Source organism: Candoia aspera, chromosome 2, assembly GCF_035149785.1.
Source record: "Candoia aspera isolate rCanAsp1 chromosome 2, rCanAsp1.hap2, whole genome shotgun sequence".
Classification (NCBI taxonomy): domain Eukaryota; kingdom Metazoa; phylum Chordata; class Lepidosauria; order Squamata; family Boidae; genus Candoia; species Candoia aspera.
The window spans coordinates 148,590,413-148,615,053 of NC_086154.1; the positions used below are offsets into that span (position 1 = coordinate 148,590,413).

The 24,641-nt window shown below is 43.1% G+C and overlaps 3 protein-coding genes across 5 annotated transcripts in view; 2 read left to right on the plus strand and 1 right to left on the minus strand.

Moving 5' to 3' along the window:
- Positions 1-2,941, plus strand: part of GNL3L (G protein nucleolar 3 like) — a 16,595-nt gene extending 13,654 nt beyond the window's left edge. The window contains exons 15-16 of the mRNA XM_063294162.1: positions 1,732-1,903; positions 2,622-2,941. Of these exons, the coding sequence (XP_063150232.1) occupies positions 1,732-1,903; positions 2,622-2,689 (240 nt within the window). The 3' untranslated portion in view covers positions 2,690-2,941. The remainder of the gene's footprint in view (positions 1-1,731; positions 1,904-2,621) is intronic.
- On the minus strand, positions 2,830-22,597 carry LOC134490847 (uncharacterized). Of its 3 annotated transcripts, none has more exons than XM_063294163.1 (10): positions 22,409-22,597; positions 18,220-18,400; positions 16,978-17,151; positions 13,812-13,969; positions 10,655-10,853; positions 9,523-9,619; positions 6,954-7,125; positions 6,165-6,311; positions 4,169-4,302; positions 2,830-3,586 (listed from the first exon to the last, which is right to left on the minus strand). In XM_063294163.1, the coding sequence occupies exons 2-10, from the start codon at positions 18,315-18,317 to the stop codon at positions 3,521-3,523; spliced, it is 1,245 nt and encodes a 414-aa protein (XP_063150233.1). In that variant the 5' UTR covers positions 18,318-18,400; positions 22,409-22,597; the 3' UTR covers positions 2,830-3,520. The 3 variants fall into 3 exon arrangements, with proteins under 3 accessions (XP_063150233.1, XP_063150234.1, XP_063150236.1); XM_063294164.1 differs by lacking the exon at positions 22,409-22,597 and adding an exon at positions 19,302-19,392; XM_063294166.1 differs by lacking the exon at positions 4,169-4,302.
- A 675-nt stretch (positions 22,598-23,272) lies between these two features.
- Positions 23,273-24,641, plus strand: part of HUWE1 (HECT, UBA and WWE domain containing E3 ubiquitin protein ligase 1) — a 100,492-nt gene continuing 99,123 nt past the window's right edge. Inside the window, exon 1 of the mRNA XM_063294176.1 lies at positions 23,273-23,372. The gene's annotated coding sequence lies outside the window, so the exon portion shown is untranslated. The remainder of the gene's footprint in view (positions 23,373-24,641) is intronic.

The following is a 24,641-nucleotide window of genomic DNA, read 5'->3' on the forward strand; positions in this document are numbered from 1 at the left end:
TTTACCTTACTGGCATGTCAAATTGTGTAGAAAACACTCAAGCTTTCTTCTGTTTTGGTGAGCGATAGGGAAAAACTAGAAAAGTGAGAGACAGTCTCATTCCTCACGTAAATTGAGAAGAACACTGGCAGTTAACATCAGAGAATAGATGAGAACTCTTGCTGTCCGTGAGAATTACCATCCCTGTCTTTGATTCACGCTCTCTAGATGAATACCCTATAAGCAGGATGGGCGGCACTACTGCAGTGAGAACAAGTCCGAATAAACTGAGAAACATGGTGGTTTAAGTGTCAGTCTATTGAGTGTCAGGCAAATTCCTACTCAGCTGTGAAGCTTCTTAAGAGACCTGCTTGCTAGCTCCTAGCCAAATTTACAAGACTGTTGTGAGGGTAAAGCAGGAGGAATGAGTCCTATGTACGCTACCTTGAACTCTGGAGGAAAGATGGGATACGTGCAAAGTTGAATATACTATTGTATCGACATTCTTTAGGAAAATGAAGGTTCTCCTATTCATGCAAATTATGCCATTTAAAATTCTTTATCTCACTTGATTTATAGCTCTGTTAATTTGCAAAAAGAACTTAGAGGTGGGGTGGTAGGCCCTAAAATATTGATTTCTGAACACTAAGAAAGTACACTGATTTGAGTTCTGCATTTCTTTACAGCGTGGCTAGAAACTTGTCTTTTATTTATTTTTTAAAATAAAAGTGAACTTTGCATCCAGTTCAGTGAATCATTTTTTTCCCAAACTGTAGCATATGCAGTTCTGATCACGTATCATTTGAGTATTCTTGAGGGCCAAATAAATTTAAGGGGGTTTTGGAGAGGAAATGAATTGTACTGCAGTTGGGGTTATGCACTCTCAGCTGACCTTTAGCTTGAAGGAATGCATTGCAGCTAAGCCTGTCACTGCATTCAGGCTTGGGACAGCCAAAGATGTTGAAATTTGTATTGAAAGTTCACTGCAAAAAGGAAGGAGCTGCCACTTTCCTGTTCTTGCACCCAGTGGGCTTCTGGCAGCAATCCAAGTTGTTGGTTATCACCTATAAAGCCCTTCATGGCATAGAACCTGATTTTTGGAGGGACCTCCATCACCAATTATGTTTGTTCCTCCAGTAAGATCTCACAGGGCTGCCATGCTCTGGTTTCTGCTTCTTGAGGAATGTCATTTTATGGGACCCAGAAAACAGGGCTTCCCTGTCACTGGGCCTGCCCCATGGAATAGAATTCTCCCCAAGTTTCAGATGGCCCCCAGTCCTGCCTGCCTTTTGCAAAACCTTGAAGACCTGTTTTTTTGCCCCAGGCACTGTCAGGAGAATTTGTGAACCTGTTTGGATTGTTGAATTGCTTCTGGTGCTATTTGCTTTATGCCTTACTATATTTTATGTTTGTTTATAATTTTCTTGTGTCATTTTGATGCCCCAAGTCATTTGTCAAGAGAGCAGCCCAAGATGATGTCTTTGTCAAATTATTTTATGACAAGTTTGTTTCCCCTTTTAGATTTAGACACAACTCAAGAATTTTAGCTCTAATGGCTTGCACTGCTATATCACTTACTTTGTTTAATCATGCCATATTTGTACATTTGATCAATTGAACTCTTTCCTTTTTTTCTATGCTGGTCACTGACAAACGTTAATACAAATCAACCACTCTATCAAGAGCGCAGCTATGTAAATAAATGCATTTGGGGGCCAGTTTAAATCAGCGAGGCCTTCTTCTTCCCTCTAGTTTGGCCCAATGACTATAGAGCTGAAACCCAAGAGCAAGACCTTAACAGAAGCAGCAGAAGTGGTGCCCAGAGCACCTGACTTAGGGGAGATCTTAGCCTTGGACCCTCTGTACCAGGGGCAGGGCCTCCGGGCAGCAAGCAAGAGACGCAAAAAGCGGCAGAAGCGAGCAGGTGGGGAAGCTTGTTTTCTACTTACTCCCATCCTGATTTCATGTGTTTTCTTCCTTCCATGGTATCAGCTTGCTAAGGTGTAGAGGGCAGAGGGGGTGGCCTTGAAGGGCAGGAGGAAAAGCTGCTACCAAGGCAACGGTCAGAGAAAAGGGGCCTGGGCCAAGAGAGTAACTTGAGCAGGTGCCTCAGACAGGCTCCTCCCTAATTTACACAAAGAGGGAGGGAAGAGGAAGGGTATTCAGACTTGCAAGATTCTGTTACAATCAAAGTAGTACTAACTTGGTTCCTTAGTCTGGTTTACCTTGAAGGGCTGACGTTAGGGCATGCTTTCCCCAACACAGTTTTTTCCCACACACGGAACAGTAAGGAAAAAATGCTCGGGAACATTTTCCTGGTTTTTTTCCATCTTTCCCTTTTAGAGGGAAAGGTTCATAAGCTTTGTAATCTGTAATTTCTAGTTCTTGTGTTTCCTGCCTCCATTTTTATGGCAGTAGTGATCAGAAGGGAGTTCAGTAGCCACACATTGCCCAACTCTTTTAAAAAGCAGAGAGGGCTATCTTAATTCAGGAGTGACTACCCTGCCTATGTACTTAACTAGCATGGGCTTTCTGTTTTTGTCCACTGACTGAACATGGTTTGATTCATCCCCACAAGCCTCTCATAGTGGCACAGAGGTTCCTGCAGAAACTGTCTTGATTCTAGTCCCATTTCTCCACAGACAAAATTGCAACCAAGCTCTCTGCAAGCCTGACAGCAGCTATGAATTTCAGCTTGGCAGATGACTGAGGAAAGCTGGATGCTGGGCTGCTACTTGATCTACCTCAGGAAGACTGTTCCCAGCAGGAGAAAGGATGCAAAGAAGTTCCCATCGTACCTGTGTGTCATTGAGGAAGGGACAGCCCGGGGCCTATGAAGAACCAATGAGCTGTTTTATCAAGAAACTTTATTGAGCAGGTTAAAATCAGTGTTAAAATAAGGGTGTAGTTGCATTAGCATTGTCTCAGATTTGGCTCTTAATGCTACAACAGATTCACAGAAGATAGAGAAAGTCTCATTCCAACTCAGCCTCAAACTTCTTCAGTGTCAAATTTGGTTGAACGGAGGTACAAGCAGGAGCGCAGTTCTGCCCTTCTAAAAGAGCTTGCGTGAATGCCGTTCTTGGGAACAGTGACTCGGGGACACTTCAATTCTAGTCAGAGTTGCAGAAAGAAGGCTACTGGGCCAAATCATGTGCGGGGGAAATCCTAGGGTTAATTAAAATTAATTTTAAAAACTCTTTGTAACCATTTCTATCTCTTGATCTATTTTCTTGCAAGCTAGGGACAGAAAATCAAAAGTAGCTGGGTTAAGGAAATGGGGCAGGCCATATCAACCCAGGGCATAATAATATTTGGCTCAACTCTTGCCTGCTCAGATTGCTTAATATCTTAGAGATTTTTGGATACTCGTATAGAAAATCAAAGGAGTTATATGTCCCGAACTGCTTATTCCCTTACTCAAAGAAATATGATTATTGACCAAAACCCTGCCCGGAGAGATGTTGCTTCCTCTGGCTGTATCAGTGCACAATGAGGTGATACCTCTTCGGCTCTTCATGTGGGCATCCAGGGCTCAGGCTTAATAGCACGTGGAAGGGTTGGGGTCTTGTAGAGACTGCCGGCTCCGAAGGTTGTACCGTGGAGTCTGTAACAGGCAAGACAAATCTGATATAGAGAATATCCACAGGCCTACTTTATTATTAATTTAATTGTAAGCCACCCAGAGTCACAAATGTGAGATGGGCGGCTATATAAATTGAATGAATGAATGAATGAATGAATATTGCTTATCTGGGGGCTGGTCCTTGGGCTATTCATGTAAGAAACGTAATTGCCCTGTGCTGGCAGAAGGGTTCTGTGTATGATGCAGTGTGCTTCTCAAAAGAATGAAATATTGCATTTCTGCATAGACACACAGGAAAAAACGGTTCCTTGTTAAAGTAGCATGTTTGTTACTTGAGAATTCTGGGAGTTGAAGTCCACACATCTTAAAGTTGCCAAGGTTGAGAGACACTGCTTTAGAGGCTTTGAAGGGAAAGTGGAGGATTGTTTAAGCTCCCAAAATTCTACAGCAAGGATAGAGAAGTCTCTAGAACAATTTCCCAATTAGGTGCCCTCCGTGCACCTTAGACTAGAACTCCCACAATCCCAACCAGCAGCAGGTTTCTTCTGTCAAGCAGTTTCTCCACCAAATGACTCAGTGTGACACTGCTGGCTTTAAACTCACCCCATCCACTGGTACAGAGACTGTCAGCAGCTGAGTGGCAGTGTTTTGGGACTGCCTGTGCTGGTGAAGCAATGAATGACAAGTCTGGGAAGGTGGCCGTCCTCTCTGCCTGGGGCTGCCAGTCCATATCTCATCTAATAGAAGAAAAACACAGTGTTGGTGACTTTCAAAGATGCATTTAGGAGTGCAAACTCCCTTACGTGAGATCATACCAGCCTTTGGAAGCCAGGCCTCTTCTACAGAAGACCCGTTTGCTTTCACGCCGATCCAACACACAACAGGCTTACTGAGAACGTTACCAGAGGTTGATTCACGCTGGTACAACTTAATGGTCTCCCAAGGGAAAAGCCTGTCTGAATAGCCGAGTCTTTACCAGTTATCTAAAATTCTTCTCATCTGCCAAAACAAACCTCCCAAACTGGGAAGTTTCACAAAGCGGCAGTGGCTGCTGCTGCAGCGAAGGAACCATCCCTGCTGCCTTCAGGTAGCATCCACAGAACCTCAACTGCTCTTGCTGTTTAGAGAACCCTGTGCGAGAGAGGCTGCTCTTGGATGTGCTTTAAGAGTCCAATGCTGGCTTTCTGATGAGACTGGAAAGCAGAATGGGGAACATACACCAACTCTCTGTATTATGCTTGATATTATCCAGAGCAGGGTTCCTCAACCTTGGGAACTCTACGCTGGGCGGACTTCGACCACCAGAGTTCTGGGAGTTGAAGTCCGCCCAGCGTAGAGTTGCCACGGTTGAGGAACCCTGTGCTAGAGTACCTATAGGGAATCTGTGGCCTCCCGTGTGCGATTGGATTTTAACTCCTGGCAGACCCAACCAATATGCCCAGTTCTATTTGAACCCGAAGTTTCCTGAAGGGATTTCTTTACATCGTAAGAGATCCTCCTCTTCCTCCTCCTCGACTCCTGGCGACTGCCTGGACAAGTCCCTGCAGTTTCCTTGGCAAGGTTTTTCAGAAGTGGTTTGCCCTTGCCTGCTTCCCAGGGCTGAGAGAAAGTGACTGGCCCAAGGTCCCCCAGCTGGCTTTGTGCCTAAAGTAGACTAGAACTCGCTCTCCTGGTTTCTAGCCCAGTGCCTTAACTACTACACCAAACTGGTTCTCAATAGATTCTTCTGCAGAGCTGTAAATATTCTAAAAGTCTACAAACAGCATTAATTGCCCACTTTAGCAGGTTATTTTTATAGTTCAGTTGCTTTACAGTCCAGCCTTGGTTTTCACAGTCTGCTGGAGAAGGGATTACAACAAAGTTCCACAAAGCATTGGTTAGAGATGCATATTGCCAAGGCACTGTCCTTTCTAAAGAATTTTTCTAGTATTTATCAGTTAGGGTTCTTTCCAGCATTAATTAAAAGCTGTCTTTCCCCCTGCCTTTCTGCTGAGTATATTTGTGAGATTAATAACATAGTGGAAAGTAGACTGCAATGATGTTACCTGGATATGTCATAAAATAGTAAGGTTGTATTTGTAGACTTGACTTCCCTATGGAATAGTAGCATTATCTGGATTTGTACAACATACTGAATCATAAACTAACCATACAAGCCAGGTTTGCAAAACACACGAGACTAAAATGTGATGGACCAGTTTTTGTGATTCAGTGTGCAAACATAGCCTGAGTCAATCAAGGTCAGCAATTCCCGAAAAAGGGTTCAGATGGAAATAGTCTGTTCGAGCCCACTTGCTTAACTGGGGGTGGGGGGAAAAGCATCAGATATGGCTTGGAAACACAATTGCAGCAAGCAGCAGCTTCCAACGTTTAGTTCTTTCAGGGTCTGCTCTTCCTTCAGAACCCAATTTCAGCATCATGGCAATCTGGCAAGGTAGGTCAGGACAAGAGAGAGGTCTAGGCAGGTCCATCCAATGAGCTTCACAGGGGGTGGGAAATTTAACACTGCGCTTCCTTTCTCCAGAACCTGCCCTTTAGCCACTAGGTGACCCCAATTCTATCTGCCACCTTCCCATTCCTCCACAAAGATGGCACTCACTTCTCTGGTGACCAGTCCAGTGCTCCTCTGAGTCCATTTCAGCTCTGTTCTCTGAATAGAGCAGCAGCTTTGAGACACTCAATACCTCCTTTTCTGTTCTAGGCTCGGTGCCTTGAAACAGCAGCTCTGGTTTCACCAGCAGCCTCTCTGGAAAAAAACAGACTGCACATACTGAGTAGAACAGATCAAGATCTAGAAGCCTGACATGCTTACGTTCCACACCCTGGGCCAGAGAAGATAATAGTATAGGATTATTATACCGTGTATTATTTTATTTTATCATTTTGGTCTGGAACACTGGAGCGCAGGCCATCCCCCTGGGTTTTCTCATTGCATGGTCTTCAACCTCTCTATGTCCCATTTACTTGTAATGCACACAGAGGCGACTATGTCATTGCTGGAAGCCCTCACATGTTGTTCTGCTAGGCAAAAGAACAGGGGAGATGCTAGCCAGCAATCATTAGTCAACCACAGCCCTCAAATTTCCTGTAGCTCATTTCTAAGCAGCAATGAACATTCATGCTGTACGTGTTGCGCAAGCACCCCGACCCTCTGAGGTGGAACTAGATGAACAGCCTGAAGCACGTGCAGACGCACAGACCCTCCTCCAGTTTCAACCAACTACCTTCCTTTCCCTTGATTAGCTTCCCCAGCCTTGAAATGAGCAGAAACATCGGCTCCGCTCTCTTTGCATCTTCCACCAAATGATCTGATACAGACTGCTCCTTGGGCAAAGCAGGGCCATTTCCTCCTCAAGCCCCCAGCCACATGTTGCTCCTCTTTCATTACCAGTTTCTTGTAAAAGTTGCTGAATCTCTGTCCGAATCTCCTGCAGACTCTGCAGCACCTCTTGGCTCTGTTTGGCTGGGTCCTTGTAGGTCCAGATAAAATAAGCTAGGACAGCTACGCACAGTCCAGCAAAAGTCTGGCGTGACAGGCCCACCCAGAAGGAGATGCTTTCCTTAGAGAAAGAAGTGTAGATAAATTCAGTCTGACTCTCCCCATTCAGTCACTTAACAGATGGGCAACCATGGGGCTTACACTCCCCTGAGTTCAACATAGAAACCCTACTTCCTCTTACTTCAGACTGGGGCAGGGAGAATTCTCATTATGACAATTCAAATATCTCATTGTGAACAAAGGCAAATTGCGATCCCCCATGGATTTAAATTGAAAATGCAAAGATATGATGATGAAGTTACTGAATTTCCTGGTGGCCGTTAAGGCAGATTGTTTTAAAAAGAATTAATTAATTTGATGAGGGCAACGATGAGTGCTGTGATGGCTTTCAGCAACCAGAGCCAAATGGAACTTCCCTAAGTACTTGAAAAACAAGGAAAGCTTTCCAGACATGTGGAACTAAAACAGCCAGGTTTTCTGGTTGGCCCTATAGCTGAGACTTCTGGCAGTTGTTTTTCCAATACCTCAGGAGGGCAGCAGGTTGGGGAAGGCTGTTCTATCAAGTATAAAACAGACATCTGTCACTGGCAAGGGTCAGTCAGGTGCTATGACAGTTTCACAAGCATGTCTCAGCACAATATTCAGAGCATACCACCCCCAAATATGGAGGCTTCGTTTAGCTGTCACAACCACAGATCCCTGATCATCATCACTGGACTATACTGTTCCTTTCCTAATCTTTTCCAAGTGGCAGCCAGCACCTCAATACTGCATGGCTGAAATTATATTGATTGGATTGATGCCAATCAATTGCTGACAGAAAAAAGATCAGACTGAGTAATGTGATCAGCAAGGATTTCTGACTCTTAAAATTAACAGCAAAACAGAATAACTAATAGCTTTTCTTCCCATTCCTAAATTAGCCTACTGAAAGGGTGAACATTTGAGGGAAAAATGAGCCTGAATTTGTATTATCAAAGAACTGCAAGCTTAATTTCCCAGAGGAAACATACTGAAATTCATATGATTAATAATCTCAAGATACAACAGTCATACATTACATATGTTATTTTCAGCTATATTCTTAGTATAGTGAATTCCAGGCATGTTAGGTTTAGCAAACGACTATAAGCACCTGAAGGATACATCTATCTTGAGTCACAGCAATGATACCTGATGGTTTCTGCCAACCTCTGCTCTGTCTGGGCTCTTTTTCAACCAAATTACACAGAAGACTTTCAAAAGATATAATCTACTTTTATCTTGATGTTTCCTTTCTGATTATTTATTTTCCATAAGGGTTCCCCCCCTCTATTTTTAAGTATATGTTGCATTTATGTATTACAGTGCCTTACTCCCTGCAGTTCTATTTGGAAAACACAGGAAAATTCTAGGCTGTAAGATTTGCCCTCACAGCTTTGGTGGTATTGGGTCAATAGAATGTCTTCCTAAACACTATATTCTCTCCTTGCCCTGACTCTGTTCTTCCCAGGTGACTGTGATGATTGAGCACCTCCCCCAGTTTATATTCTGGAGGGAGGGGGAACTGAGGAGAGGGGGTTTGGGAAGGTGTGAGTGGAAGGATGGGTCAGGGTGACAGGTATATGAATATGTACGTAGTGCCAGAGAAGGCAAGGACTCACAGCCTACAATACGATGTAGTACCTGCATTACATATACAGTCCCATGGTCATGTATTTGAGATGGGCAGCCATATAAATTGAATAAATAAATAAAGTAAGTACAGCCCATTTGAAGTTATTTTTAAAGAGTTGATTTGATTGCTTGTTTAAACATTAACAGAGTGACTACAATAATTGGACAATAATGCGAAATAAGAGAAACAAAGCATAAATACCAGGGCTGCCTAATTTCAACAGAGGAAGAAATCAGAATTTTAATAGTTCTGGCACTGAAACCCTTGGCTATAACTTTTCATCACATTTTATCACTACATGGACAGGCCCATCAATGAGCCAGACATTTGGGTTCCAGCTTCAGTATAGCTACGAATTTAATTCAAATGTATGGGTGGCAATGCTAGAAACTCAGATTTTTATTCCTAAACTATGGTTTCTTCATGTGTGCGGGTGTTTTGCTAATGGCAAAACAATCCTTGAGCCTCTTCACTGAATCAGACTCAGAAGAGAATTCAACCGGTGGTTGGAAACCATGACCTTCATTCTGCTTCCTCAGAATCATTTGGCTCCGCTCAGCTGCTTCTCTTGGGCCACACCTCCCGCAAAAGCTTCCTGAACTGCAACCCATCCCTTGACAAGGGTGAGCGTGACATAATGGCATAATGGGGACAAAAGCTCATCAGTCATCTGTGTTGGAACAGCGAGACAGTACCTCAGCTGAGATCAGCATCAAAGCACCGCTCCAGGCAGAGCATATTTTTGGTTACCAACCTCGTCCTTTTCCCTCTCCATTTGCTATTGCAAGAGAGTGACCCTACCGTCAGGTCATAGCCCTCTTCTGAGTTATCCAGGAGAAGGTTGCAGATGACACGTTCTAAATAAATATTAGCTCCCACCAAGGCCAGCAAAATTAACCTGGAGATAAAAGGGGGAATAAAAGGCTATGAAGAGAAAGTATAGATTGTATTTTATATTCTACCTATCCATGGACTCTCATAGTCTTTGCACAATTACACATTCAGAGAATCGCAGCTTCATTTTGAAAGACAGCTAATTTTTAGTCTTCATGTTTATGGAAAAGAAGTTTTGGCATCAGAAATTGAACTGCACCTTTATCAGGCTTTGACAAGGCCTGCTGGGGATGCTACCTCATTGGCAAAAGGTGAGATGCCAACTTTGGGACAGGAGAGAGTCTACATTTGCCCAATGCTGAAAACACAGATACCACCATATAAACAATAAATGCAGTGTTCTGTGCTGATCCAACCTTGTCCCTACGTCCCATTTGTTGCAGATACCCCCCCTTTTTCCTCATCTGCTGTCATCCACAAAAGGTGTAAAAAGCTGAATCTATTTTTTTGTATGGTACATGTATGCAGAAATGTCCAGTCTTATACTAACTTTTTACTTAATCCGATGAAACAACTACTGAACAGTTGCAAGGAGGGCAAGCAGTGGAACCGCCTCACATGGAGCTAGACTGTTGGTCTTACTGCCAACACTAATTGGCAGTGGCTTTCCAAGCTTCCAGAAGGAATTAAATCCTACCAACACCTGGAACTCCTTGGAATTAAAACCAGGGGTGTTCAGCATAAAAACAGATACAGTTCCTCTTCTGCAGTTTTATCAATTCCACCCGAAAAACAGCAGTATACCATAGGGACCCAAGTTACTTAGGCTGATTATTCAAAGGCTCTTATTTTATTTATTGAAAATACTTAGATAACTGCCCATCGTATGCAAGATAACCCTGGGCAGCTCACAAACGACAATAAAAACAATTAAAACATCTTGTACCACTTCTTGTTCCACCAAGAATACAGTTGTGGATACATTCAAAGGAATCTCGACCCCTTTGCCTGCATTCCTGGCCCGGTCATTTTGAGAGGACTGGGGCACTAAACAATCAGGGGCACTTCTCCCGTTTTATGTCCTTCTGTCTTTTCTCACCGAGCTCCCGCAGTTCGTTGGCTAGAGGTCAGCAGCAGAGTGGTAACACCACTCAAGAGATGGAAGAAGACAGAATAGAGAGCACTGGATTCCCCCACTACAAAGCGGTGCAGGAATGCCACCCGATTAAAGATCTCTGCAAAGGCTACTCGCTGCTCGATGGCTGAATTCTGCAGTTCTTGGAAGGCCTGGTGTATGCCTGCAGAAGGGAGAGGAAGGACAAGAAACCATTGCCCTCCCAGACAAACAGGATACCTTATTTGGGCCACTTACACACTCCCCTGAATTTGTTATATGCCTTTCACAGACTGATTCAAAGCATAAAGACACATAGATGTGTGTGGGGAGGTCTGTTTTCCCTAATCTGGTGCCCTCCTGGAATGTTAACATCCTGTATCTGTAAACTCTTAAGTAAGATCCTGCCTCTCAGCAGATGGAGGCTATGGGCCAGAAGACAGGCCTTCTCTGTGATGGCTCTGATGCTTTGGAAAACCTCACCTTCAGAGGTGCACTTTGCTCTCTCACCACTGATATTTTGCAAGGCTCTGAAAACAATTCTATACATGGTGACAGGGCTGGCCTTCTTCCTTCCTTTATACTGTATGGTTCTTGTATGCTGGGGGTGGTGGTGGTGGATTTTGTGGAACTTGTTTGTGTTTTTGTACCCCAACAGCGAGAATCTCTGGATGGCAAGGCAGTTTGTATAAGCAACTGATTCAACCCAGCGGTCAGAACGTCACTCAACATCAGTGACTCATGGCAGCTGTTCAGGATTTCAGGGAAGGGCGTTTCCAGTCCTATCTGGAGATAGCAGGGAGGAATCTGGAATCTCCTACACAGAAAGCATCATCTGCCGTTGAACGAGGCCCCCTGAATAGTTGAGGTCCACTCTCTGTACCACTTAATTCTCACCTGCAATTTCACAACACTCTTATAGTCTTTTCTTCCCAACTGCTGTGCGTTATATGCACACACGGAAGAGCTAGACCAGGCAAGGACAAGAGCAAAAAGCTCAAAAAAGACAGGTCTGTTGTAGTAATAACGCCCAGCTATCAACTGTTTTTCCTGTCCAACGTGAGCAGCTTTTAGCATATTACACCACAAGAGTGGGAGAAACAGATGTCAGAGTTCTTTGATTCTGCTATACACATGGCTTGTGTCTCGCGCTCCGCAGTTCCTGGATTTATGGATTTTGTTGTGCCTGCAATAAAACCAGCTTATCTTGGGCGGTGCTCTTGAATTGCTGCTTGTGAGTCTAGTTCCAGTATCAGTCAAGAATAACCCTGACAATACTTGTACCTCAAAAAACCGCAGTGTTTTTAATTTTGAATCCTATAGAACAAATAACGTTGCAGATCAAGGGTGTTGCTAGCATTTCCAGGTCCTTTTCTCAAATTGTTGTTTTATGAAGCTTGGTAGCTTCTTATGCAAGACTGAAAGGTGGGGCTGAATTGAACAAGTAGCATGTAACATAAGGTCAAGAGTAAGGGCAAATAAGTCTCAACGCCTGAATTTTCAAAATGGGAAGCGACTCCTGGAATTCAAGGGCCATAATACACGTTTGCAAGCAGAAGAGGCTAAATCAAATTTCAGTAATTCCCATTAAATTTTGTAGTCATCCTAGCTGGGAAAGGCATTCACCTTGAAGCCTGCTAACTTGAGTGGGTGGTGGCATCAAGCTATATACCCAAACACTGATTCAGTATAAGGCACCTCTGTGTCTTTCTAAGCGTACCCATTAGAATGTGGCTTTACTGGTTAGACTGGCATAGCAACAGCTGACAGGCACCCCCTCCTAATCTCCAGACAGCTATATGGCTCTGTGTACATACCTACAGGTGTATTTATGTATAGAGGATACATAACTGCAAAGGGTACACGTGCAATGTGCATTGCCTTTTTTTTTTAATCCATTCAATTGTGTCCGATTCTCGGAGACTGCCTGGACAAGTCCCTGCAGTTTTCTTGGCAAGGTTTTTCAGAAGTGGTTTGCAATTGCCTCCTTCCCAGGGCTGAGAGAGAAGGACTGGCCCAAGGTCACCCAGCTGGCTTCACGCCTAAGGTGGGACTAGAACTCACAGTCTCCCGGTTTCTGGCCTGATGCCTTAACCACTACGTCAAACTGTCTCTTGCCTTTGAGTATAGACTGTACATAATACACTAGATAGTTGTAAAGAAGCCTGCTATCATAATGATGCTTTTCAGGGTTGGAATTAAAAATGCAGCAAAGATCCTCACAATGTGCAAGGTGCTTGAGATATCATGCTCCCACTAACAGTTAGCTCAAGAGCCCTGAATTCCAATTCCAGTTTCATAACAAACCTCACTGACATCTCAGATTTGTTTGCTAACTTTCAGCTTATGGCAGCTTGTAGGAATAATTTATATAGCAATGAGCTCAAAGAAACACATGATTTACTGTAATATGTGATCAGTATGAAACAAGTGCTAAGCTATCAAGTTCATGGGAAAGAAAATTTTGCACATATGCATTTGTAAATGTGTTAATACCAAGTTATTGCCTTGCTTTGCAATATTTTTGGATAGCATAATCCAAGCAAAGAAATAAGTAGCTTGGAAAATTTTTTCCTCTATAAAATGAATGTTTACACATATTATCTTAAAGAATACATTTCTAAATGCATCATACCCTAAAACATGTGCATTCTCACATATTTACTGGAGCCAAAATCTGCCTTGCAAAATTTTGAGAGATGCAAAATCAAAAAGGTAACTGATTTCCAATCCACTTATTAGCCCAGCTGGTCTAATGAATCATGTCTGCTTGCATTTGGATTCACAGATAACCGATTTCTTGAGTTTCAAACCATGGGTTGCAAGCAATTTAGAGGGAAGTCACTACTTTTTTGGGAAAAAAAAACGCTGATCAGGGTACCAAAACTTGCTTCCCTACACACACACACACACACACACACATATATGTACTTGAAAGTGGTGCCAGAAAAGCTTTTTTTGAGTTAACATACCAATACTGTAGCGTACTCCACTACCTTTAAGAACAGAAATTCCTACCGTATAACACCAGGGGTTTCTGCAAATATTATAGACAGGGGTGTATCTGTAGGGCTGATCTCTGTAACATCTAGCATGTCAGTGCAAACTCAAAAGGAATAATGCGGCTTTGCTCTCAGGCCACCTTGGGAGGAGTCACGGAGTGTCCGCCATAGCAGCTCCCCATCTCGCAGGATCTGCTCCTGAGAACGCAAGGTGGCATTCTGGGCCCGAGCAGTCTCTTCTGCAAGCTGGTTGGTAGATTCCAATTGCTGGGCCACTGTTTCAGAAGAGGATATCAGCCTGGTAGGTACAGAGGAACAAGGAACTAATTCACAAGGAACTAAACCATCCACCATATTGCAAAAACTGCTCTTAACTGAAAGGGTTCTTGCTGACTTGCCCACCCAGAAGTCTATTTTGGCATATCAGTGGCAACACAGCACTGGCATAAGATCAGCAAAGGCTGGCTTTGGAAACAACGCAGCCTGGACTAACCACGTTTAAAGCTTTCACAATTACAGATATAAGCCTTGTAATAAATGTGCATGCTCTGCTCAAAGTGATCTTAAACCAGGTGACTATTTATCAGGGGTGAAGCCTTAGTGACCTGCCAGCTCCCATTTCTTTCCTCCCATAACTAAGGTCAACTACATATCATTATCCCACTACTATCTTTCTTCCAGCAGTGCTTTTTTTTTTGTTGCCTTTCTTTCTTGCTTCCAAATTATGTTCTTGAAACATGACAGAGGCTTAAATAGAAAAGGAGAAGCGTTTATCCATTACTCAAATCTAAATCTTGCATGCTATGCAAAAATGAAATGTTGAAAATTGGATCAGAACCTCAGAAGTACCCATTGCCATGGATGCATTGGGATGGGAACTGCCAGTATTCCCAGTCAGCATGTGCCTGAGCTTATTTTAAGAATGTCTCTGGATGGGAGACATCGAAACACGTGAGTAAAGAATCGATGTGGCTAAGCAGAGACTTAGAGGTCACTGGATGGGACAGGGACTTTTTTTGGGTGAAGGATCTGTACAGAAACATTTGGAAGATCACGGGTTTCCACTCCAACACTTTAGGGTACAGACTATGGTTTATAAGCTATAATCCATGAGCACAGGCTGGATCTTGGATGGGACACTGATGTTTGAAAATAAGGCCCGATGAACTCTATGGACTAACTTCTGATTAAGTATGCATAGCTCACGTTGCTTATTTCTAAAAAGAGAAGGGTAAAGGGGGTTGCACTTTTTGAATCTCTGCAATGGAAATAAAGATTATTAAATCTATCTTTTTCAATACTGTAAAAGTGAAGTCGGTGTTTGCAGGATCCAGCATGTGCTTATGAACCACAGTCTGCACCCTAAAGTATTGGAAACCTGTGATCTTCCAAATGTTTCTGTACAGATCCCAGCATTACTATCAGCTGGGCTGACGGAAGCTGTGGTCTGCTATATAACGACAGACAGACAGCCATTTAGGTCCGTTGCCTCTGTCCCATGCTCACATATCCTTTCCTCAGTTATCTAAGCCTGAGTTGAGCTGTAACTTCCTTTCCGGATTGTCACTGTCAGTTCTAACCACACACAAAGGCAGGAATCACAAACGCCAATTTCACTGTGCCCTCCTCAGTTCACAGATCGCTAATTATGCCCCAAACAACAGGCCAAATTGTAGCCTTGTTCACTGAGCTTTTCCCCTCCTTACGCAAAGCGATTTTTTCTCCGTTTTCACCAAGTGTCAGGTAGAGGAAGAACGATGCTAAGTAGATCTGATGGGCCGTGCTTTCCACATTAGATAACCTGTCCTTCTGAAGCTAGCCTGGAATGGGAGTGTCATTCGGGGGCAGCTCGCCCCCTCTCCCCATGTAGCTGTGGGGCACTCCACTGAGTATTGCCAGTTTCAAAGGCTGAAACGAAATTCTGAAGGTTCTACAGAGCTGGCAGGGAGGGAGTTACCAGTAAATCAGCCAGGACTGCTGGCTTCCAATTGTTTAACTCTTTCAGCGACAACTCTTCTCTTCCCACAACAAGATAAAAGCTTGCAACTGAACAGTGTCATGTCCCTAACCAGTAATGCAAAAGACAACTCCACAGTGCAATTCAATGGACAAGGACACTGTTGAATGAGGTCTTTTTTAAGTACAGTAGTCACTGCCTGCAGATTGCAAAAGCAAGAGGAAGAAGGATGCTCTGCTCCTGGACAGAGATACAGGAATTTCTTGCAAGCTTAACCCTCTTCTCCTTCCTCAGAGAATACTGTGGGCACTTGATCCCTCTGCGAAGGAACAGCTCAGGAGATTGTTTCTCCTCTTCCCTCCTTTCCAGAAAAAAAAATTGCTCTGTCAGTGGCTGAATGACTGCAGAAGCAACAGAAAGAAACACTCAAATTTGATTCTAAGAAGGTGCTTCAGAGCATGTGAGGACACAACTGCTGAATCTGTCTGCAACTCTTTAAAGCAGCTACATCTTTTATTGGGGTCATGTGGTATTCACAAAGCAGGTGCACAATCTGTCACTCAAAGGTTATTTATTTGTCCATGACTATAAACCATCCCAGCCTGACTCTGAGCAAACCGTAACAGTATCTCAGTAATTAAAAACTGTTATCTACATAACACCAATATCCAAAAACAATAAAAGTAGATGTGCAAAAGATTGTTTTCAATTCTGCTAATTTATTTTCAATTAATTTCCTGTATTTTTATTAAGGCACTCAAAGCAATTTACAGTCCTAATACAAACCAGTGTTGGTATAGTTGGCCCATGGTTAAGATTTTTTGTATTTTAGCAAACAATTTTCTATTAGAAGGGAGTGTCTTAGTCTTCTACTTTCAATTACCAAAAGAAGAATTATTGTCAAGTGTCCTCTGGTTTGGTGGATTGTTTCTGGATTTAAGAGTACCACCAAGGTGGTTGATGACTCTAAAGGGTCCCTGACAAAGCTTGTTGTTACCCTCTTAGCTTGTTTCTTGATAAAGCGCTGTTACCCTTGGGATTAGGGGTAGGCAACCTGCAGCCTTGGGACTTTTTATGCCCCATGGCCTAACTTCAAGTGTTTCAGTGAGTGATAAATTCAGACCTCCAGCAAAAGGGATTCTTTCCTCTCTAGCAGCCTGTTGGGCAAGAAACTCAAGGGAGAGAGAAAGAAGAGATGCGCCTGTCCACTTTTAGTTCTGCACCTACCCACCACTAATTTTGCCCCATTTACCACCAGCATGAAATTTCCCCACCCTAGCAGTTTACCCCCAAGGGAATTCAGCCTTCAATATAAAACAAAACACAACAAAGGAGCCACTTTTTCTGACCTGTGCACAGTGTCTTGGGCTTGCTGCTGCCAAGCCTCATTGTGTAGAAAATAACAGATGGTATGAGCATGGGTGAAAAATTCAGTGTATACTCCAAAAGCCACCGGATCCATGTGCTGTGTGCAGTCACGGATAGAGCTACCAATTTCACAGGGTGGGAACCTCCTCCCAGACCTGTAAAGTAGAAGACAAAAACTTAGTTTCTGGGGAGAAACTACAGAGCCAAGGGGGGGGGAAAGGGGGGGGAAAGGGGGGGGAAAGGGGGGGAAAGGGGGGGGAAAGGGGGGGGAAAGGGGGGGAATCCTTTTCTTCTATGAAAAGTTGGCTACCCCAGCTATACAGACAAAAGTCCCCTGCTCTACTGTCTTCCCAAGTTCTCAAGGCAAGTAGCACAGCAGCAGTAGCATGTGGCATTCTGTAAAATAGTAAGTTCATTAGTGGGTTATAAATAAATAAAGATTAAGTAAAAATAATAACTTCCAGCTGAAATCTTTGAGATTCCCAACTTGGCATCAGATTACTGAACCTAAATGCATTCTCAGTTAGCAGCTTCATCCAGCCATTCTTGAAGTGTTTAAATCTTGTCCTCACTGCTGTTGTATCACCACAACCATGGTTGGACAACCCTAGAAGTCATTTGCATCTTATTCCTGGCTCAAGAATGAGATAGGGTTAGGCTGTCTTTAGCTATATTGGCCTTAGAACAGCATTTAGGCAGCCACAAAGTCTGTATAACTTGTAGGGCACTGTCACCATTATCACTGAAGGGAGTCAGGTGACTGCAATGACTGGGAACAGTAGCAGGACAGGGATTGGCAATATGGAGAGCACGTTTCATGCTAGTATAGCTTTCTGTTGGCCCAAGAATGGGCAGAAAGCACTTCAGTTTGGGGGTGGGGAGAGACCCTACGCTTTGACTTTGTTCTTCTTTATCCCTTTTGGTTCTGCTTCCTTTATCTGAGCAGATAAAAAGTGATGACAAAATGACTTCAGTAAATCTTGTTCTTCACTGCTCTAAAGCATACACCTAGAGCTGTGCCCAACTCTTAATGTCAGCTGTGGTTAGTAAATGGAGCTGCAACAGTAGGTGGAAGCATACCTGCCTGTCACTTTGCAGCTAAAAGGACAGGAACACTGAGAAGGGGGTAGAATTTTAGCTCTACTTCCTCCTCCATCCTGTGATTAAACCCAGATTCTAGTCTGCTTCAGCTTATTTCCCAGTCTCCAAGAAACTTGACTCACCGCTGTAGGTGGCAATGTGCAAATGCCAATGCAATACGGCTTTGCTGTTCTTCATTCAACTCCCTGCACCCACCATCCAGTTGTCCCAAGGCTCCCATCCAACAAGGACCATATCGTGGGTGTCGAGCCAGCTCCTGAACCCATTGCAGGTGGCTCCTGCCTTGAGACAGAAGCCCAGGATCTGGAGAATACAAACCACAAGCAATAAAGCAGAAAAAAATTAGCAACAGAGCGACTGGATGGTACCACATGATGGTAACCACTGCAGCAAAGCAATCAGTGAGATAACACTAGCCAAAATGAGTTGAAGCCAGCTGATGGAAGTTTGGGTGGGAAGTTCTCCTTCCAGGGTGGAGCTCCTGAGAGATGGGGAAATGGGCTTCAAATGATTATAGGAGCTTGGCTGAAGGATGTGTGTTTGGCTTTACTCATAATCACTTTGTAAGATTTTTGATCTAACATTTGGTTCTACCATGTAGCAGAATAGCCATACTATGATCAAGATTTTTTTTTCACCTGTCTCTGGTTCTTTGGCACTCTAGTTTGTAAATTACAGTTAATGGCTTATGTAGGGTTGCCAGTTGTGATTTCATCCATAAATAACTGCTGTGTAAACAAAGTTACAGTAAAATCTGTGTGTCCCAGATTAGAGTTCTTATGTTACACTATACTTTTTACAATAGAGTATACAGTTATATTTAACTACAGTATTGTAGAACATAGCATTTAGAACACAAACTGCTCAGAGATGCAGGGAAGGTTGCCAATATTTTTCCTGTGCTTATGCTTTTTTAAAAAATTAACATGGAGAGGATGCACTGATATGGAATCATAGCCTCTGTTCACACAGCAGATTAAACTACAGTGGTTAGGTCAAACTCAAAGAAACCACATTATCATATGAATCAGATAGTCATGGTATGCCATGCCATGATTTGCTTTGGGTATGTGTGTTGTGTGAACACATCCACAACGGTTTATGAACCATGATTTATGCTTTAGCTTGTGCTAATGGAACCCACAGAATATGAAACAGTTATTGAGGATATGTGGAATCTGCACGTTAAAAAAATGTTTTGCACCTGTAGATAGGTACTGAAAGTTTTGGTTTCTAAAACGAGTATTCAAGTCTTTCTGGAAACAATCTCACAGCTGCAAGTTCTTTTTTCATCATCATAGTTTGTTTATTCACTAAACAGATCTGTAAGGCCGCCCAACTCACACACGGTGACTCTGGGCGGTTTACAGAATTAAAGACCATAAAAACACAACAGACACACACACCCCATGGCAACAAACACATTCATATCAGCATTGCCTGTTACCTGTGGACTCAGTGGTGATACCACCTGAATTCCTCTTGAAAGCAGGTGCCAGAGCTAAATAACTTCTTTCCCCTGCTTTCAATATTGTTCCAAGAGTGCTTTTTCTTGCCCATTCTTTCGGTCTTACTTCCAAAAAATATGCAAAGGACTGGTTTTCTTAAGATTAAGGGTTATTTTCCAGAACATGGAATATCTGTTGTTTATTGAAGCCAAAAATGATCATACATTATAATTTATAAGTGATATCTACAGGTATTTTATTTAATTGGGAACCTCTTTCTTGTGATAATCAAAAAACCTTTATGTCATGTTTAATACTCAAGCTCAGCAATTTAAAGGAGTCCAGAAGTAAGGCTGCTCCTATCCTATCCTAGGGTTTTTCCAGCTGTGTTCTCAGGAACCCTAGGAGTTCCATGAGAGACAAAGGGTTTAAAAAAAAGTTAGCTTCAGCACAACCAACTTGCTATCACTAGAGCTTTGCCTCTTGATCAGGGGTTCCAAGGTTTTTTTTTAATGAGCAAGTTCCATGGTCTGAAAAAGTTCAAAAATCCCTGGACAGTAGGTCTGTTTCCTACCAGGTTTCCTATTTCAAGTGGTATTTGCTGCCCTCTAGTGGGTGCACTTTCTCATAGATCTTCTAACTTCAGTAGTAGTTTCTTAAAACAAAGAACAAGGATATCTAATCTGTTTGGGTGGATTGCAAAACCTCAGGGGAATTCACAAACACTACAGATTCCACAGACATCTCAAAATTAGAATTCAAATTTGTGGGGATTAAGCTGTAAATTATTTTTCTGTTCTTATAACACTTGGAAAAATGTTAAGTACTGTACTGCTGAAAAATGGGGCTGTGTGCATACAGGTGACCCAATTTATAGAGCCCCGGGTTCCACATGTCATAAATAAGGCAGCAATCTGTGAGTATCTATCTTGGAGTAAATGCAGTTATAAGCCCCTCAGACAGATTTTCTTCCAAGCACATATGCATAAGATCCAGGTATGCATGAACCTGTATGAGGCATGCATTTCAGTCACATATAGTATGTTTTAAAAGTATGTGTATAAGTTTTACTTATGTTTGCAGCTTTGTTTCAGGTTTCCTTGAAATGGTATCCTCTAGATGTTTGCCCTACAACACTCCTTATTTCAGCCACTGTGGTCAAACTATATGCTGGATGTGAATTTTAGCCGAACACATCAAGAGGTCAGGGAAGGCAGCTATATTTTATTTGCAACTTCCAAATATTAATGATTAGGCCTGATTCACCAAACATTTTCAGGCATAATTAACACTGATTTATTTAATAAACCATAATTTGGCTAGATTCATATGAAATGCTAACTAAATTATGATTACACAATATGCAAAGTCAAATAAACGTCTTACAATCTGAGATAATAAAGGTCATGACACATGATCTACAAATCAGTGGATTAACACAGGATATGTTATTACATCCAAAGCATGTTGAACAATTTAATCATATATGCATGGCCCTTAAGCAAAGCTCAACAGTACTTTTGGTAACCTTACCACAGTAATCTGCTAGGAAATGGGTGGTATGGAGTTTACTGTTCCCAAAAATGTTTATACACAGTAAGCATCCTCATAAAATGCACAATGTAATGATACAACTGACTCTGGTTTACCTAATTCATACGCTGAACAGTTAGTGCTGTTACTGTCTCTGCCAATAGTGCCATTGAACCAAGGTAAGGAAAAGGCTCTTTATATACATAGGTGATACTGAACACATAACCAGCAAGTATTATAGATTATTATGTAAACTAGGCCTTAGATTGGGTCTGCACTTATTAAATGTGGTTTACATAATTAAAGATATAAATAAATATGCCAGAGTTTGCTGAATAGAATTGGCTACAATCATATCACTGTCATAAGCTATGGTTTACAAACCACAAAAGAGTTTAATAACTCAAAATCTATTATGGTTTAGCTATGTGAGCCAGATTTAATATAAGCATGTTTGTGCGCGCGCACACAACCTAATTTGAATTAAGTTTACATCGTGCTCTCCCTTTCCAGTTGTTGCTATAATAGTATTAGAATGTTGCATGGTAGAAGTGGTCCTAATATTTCATTATTACATTTAATAGAAAAATCTGTTTGGAGGGAAAACACCTGCAAAGTGCCAGTAATTTATCAAAGCTAATGAAAGATCATAGAAAAAGGCTAACATCATGGCACCTGATGTAATCTGGTTAAACAAGTTTTTGTTCCATTTCAAAAAGCTACAAAACCAGTTTGGTCAACAACAGGGTAGAGATGTGTTTGTAGTATCAGAAGTAATCTCTCACAAAAGTGCCTACAGCTTGTGTTGATTAAAAAAAACAGCAGTTGCCTCCCATCTCTGTAACTTTAATAGAATTTATACTGTAACTGACATGATGTGTTTGGAACTGCAATCATACATGCATTTATCTGCAACGAAGTTGCACTAATTTCCAAATAAAACCCTCAAGCAGACTTTAAAACTGCCCTTCTGGACACTTATAATACGTGGCTGGTACATCCGAAGCTACCATTTAATCTCAAGAAATACTTGATGGAGGTACAATAAAGGAAAATTCTCCCTTTAAGTAAAACCTTACTCCTGGCACCTTCCTAAACACGTATACGCAATTTCTAAGCAACAACAGGTAAGTGGCCTGACGCTGCCCGCTTCCAAGATTTTTTTTTTTTTGGCTGACTTCCAACTCTAGTCTACAGCCCTGGGAGTTCCTGGTGGTCTCCCTTCCAATTGGAGCTAAGTTCGACCTTTCAAGACAGCTGCGCAGGAAAGAACTTTCCCGCGAGCTCCGTAACACGCCTGCACGCTGCGAAGAAGGGCGAGAAGACAAACCTCCACAGCTAGAGGGCGTCAGTGGCAACCCAGTGTGTCGTCTGTCTAGAAACCAGTCTTAAGCTTTCGCGAGAATTCTGCCGCGTGCCCGCGAAGTTTTGCGAGAAGAGGGAAAGCCCTCGTTTTCGAGGCGGTGCTCGAGACGCCTCTCCCCGGTCTAGCCCCCGCCGCTTTCCCTGAACTTCCCCAGAGCCCAACGCTTGCGAAATTTCGATACAGGTTAAACAGGCGCCAAGCACTTCCGCAAGCCGTCATTAGCTCTCGCGAGACTTAGCCTCAACGATCGGCTCTGATACGCAAGCCTCGGCATTTTGCAGCTGGCTCTACGAAGTCGGGAGTTTCGTCTAAGTGCTAAGCTTCCTTTCGGCTCGCCCTTCAGTGGAAGGCTGATGAAACTTCCGGGATTTAGCCAGGATGGGCTGCGGACAGTTTCTTGCGTGATGTAATTTTCAAAAACTCGTTGAGTTTTGCAACAAGCAGGAGAAAAAAAGACACCCGGAAACACCGTGACCGAAACTCTCGCATTTTCCCGCTGATTCTCGCGGCACTCATCACGAGGAAGGATTATTAACTAGATTGTTTATTCAGGTCGTGGAACTCCGGCGCATGCGTACAATGGCCCTTCCAATATTCTGCCTGAGGAAAAGAGCCCCCCGAAGGTGAACGCCACTGCAGGCTCCCGGGCCATTCTCTTCGGCTTTGCTCTTCTCGTGGGAAGTGGTTGCCTGAGACAACATCTCGCGAGATTTCCGTTTCCCTATGACTTGCCTCCCTCCCCTCTCCTCCAGTTCTCGTCCCATCTTCTCTTCCGTCAATTATCGCGTCTCTTCTTCGCTCCCTACCCGGTGGTGAGTTCTCGCGTGATTTGGCTGGGGCTGAGGCTCAGGGACTGCTGTTAAGATGGCGGCGGCGGGAGGCAACGGGGTACTGCATTGACACCCCCTCCATTTCTTCCCCGGAGCAGGTATCTGTGCAGCGGGGGTGGAGGGGCGCATGGGATCCACGAAGGAGGGGACCAGCTGAAGCTGTGGCCGAAGGGGAGAGGAAAATGGGGTGAGGAAAGGGATGTTTGCTGAGGCGGGACAATGGGCCCTGGCTTTCCCCCGGAGATGAAGGGTGGTGGTGGTGATTGAAGTCGGGAAGTGGTAGTTTGCCTTAGCTCCTCCTTCGGATGGGAATTGATTAGCAATTTACGAGGTACTTCACCTCTGTTCCTCGGAGGTAGTACTTCCCCTATCTCACTCTCCCCACATCACCCGCAAAAGGAGGCACGTGAGTCCCGGAGAATGGTCTCGCGCTAGCCGTCTCCTCTGATAGACTTCGGGTTTTTTCCTCTCCTTTTAGGTAAACGCGACATACTGAACCACAAACTAGTTAGCCAACGCGTTAGCCTTGTGTAATTTTGTGAAACCAGCCCGCGTACTTCGTTCAGGGTTCCGCCTGAACCCAGGCAAATGGGTTAATCGTATAAAAGCTATAGTTGAGGTAACCGTAGGTAAACATCTTGGATGAACAAACACAATTATGCTATTTCACGTCAATATATTGCAGTGGGGCCGGGGAAGTTGCTGCTTCTTTTGGGAGGAGACTGAGTCCTCTGATTCATAACTCCCTCCTCCCCCGAGGTCATTGAGAGCTATTCTTACATTGGTATGGACAAAATTTTTAACTGCAGTCAATTTAGTTTTCTTAGAGCCTAGTTTCATATTCCTTAGATGGAAAGGCAGCGTTCTTGATTCTTTTCTGTATTAGTTTCTCCTCAGAGGGTATAGGATTATCTTTTTTTGTGTATTGGGGTATGTATATAATAAAAGGACCCCCGTGTACAGGTCTGCTTTTGTATGCCTGCTGTGAAATACCTCCCTATCTTTGTTGTAAATATCTCTCCAAATTGGTTCCAGAGTAGTGTCTGTAAATCTGATCTTCCCTTCATATCAATTGTGGTATAGTTTGCTTATTCTAATAACAAACTTAACAAAAAATTTCTTGTGTAGCCCATCATCTTAAATTTCTCTAAGTGTCTTTTGCTGTAGGTGTCATAGATACTGTTGTGTCCCAAATAGGGTTACACATGTAGGCATTTCTCACTCTTCAGTTGGTGAAAACTAAAGTTGAACAACTTTTATGCTGTGGTTCTAGTATAGTAAAGTGAAAAGCAAGATGGGAAAATGCATGATTGATTTAGTGGCAATTTTTTAAGCTGGATATTTTTGTATACACGGCTGTTTAAATT

Bases quoted from the DNA above. Each gene is read 5' to 3' on its own strand.
- LOC134490847 (XM_063294163.1), bottom strand. From the start codon at position 18,317: ATGGGAGCCTTGGGACAACTGGATGGTGGGTGCAGGGAGTTGAATGAA. The intron at 10,854-13,811 runs GTGGCCTGAGAG...TCCCTTCTGCAG, and splicing joins ACTCCGTGACTCCTCCCAAG to GCATACACCAGGCCTTCCAA. The intron at 9,620-10,654 runs GTGAGAAAAGAC...TTTTATCTCCAG, and splicing joins CAACGAACTGCGGGAGCTCG to GTTAATTTTGCTGGCCTTGG.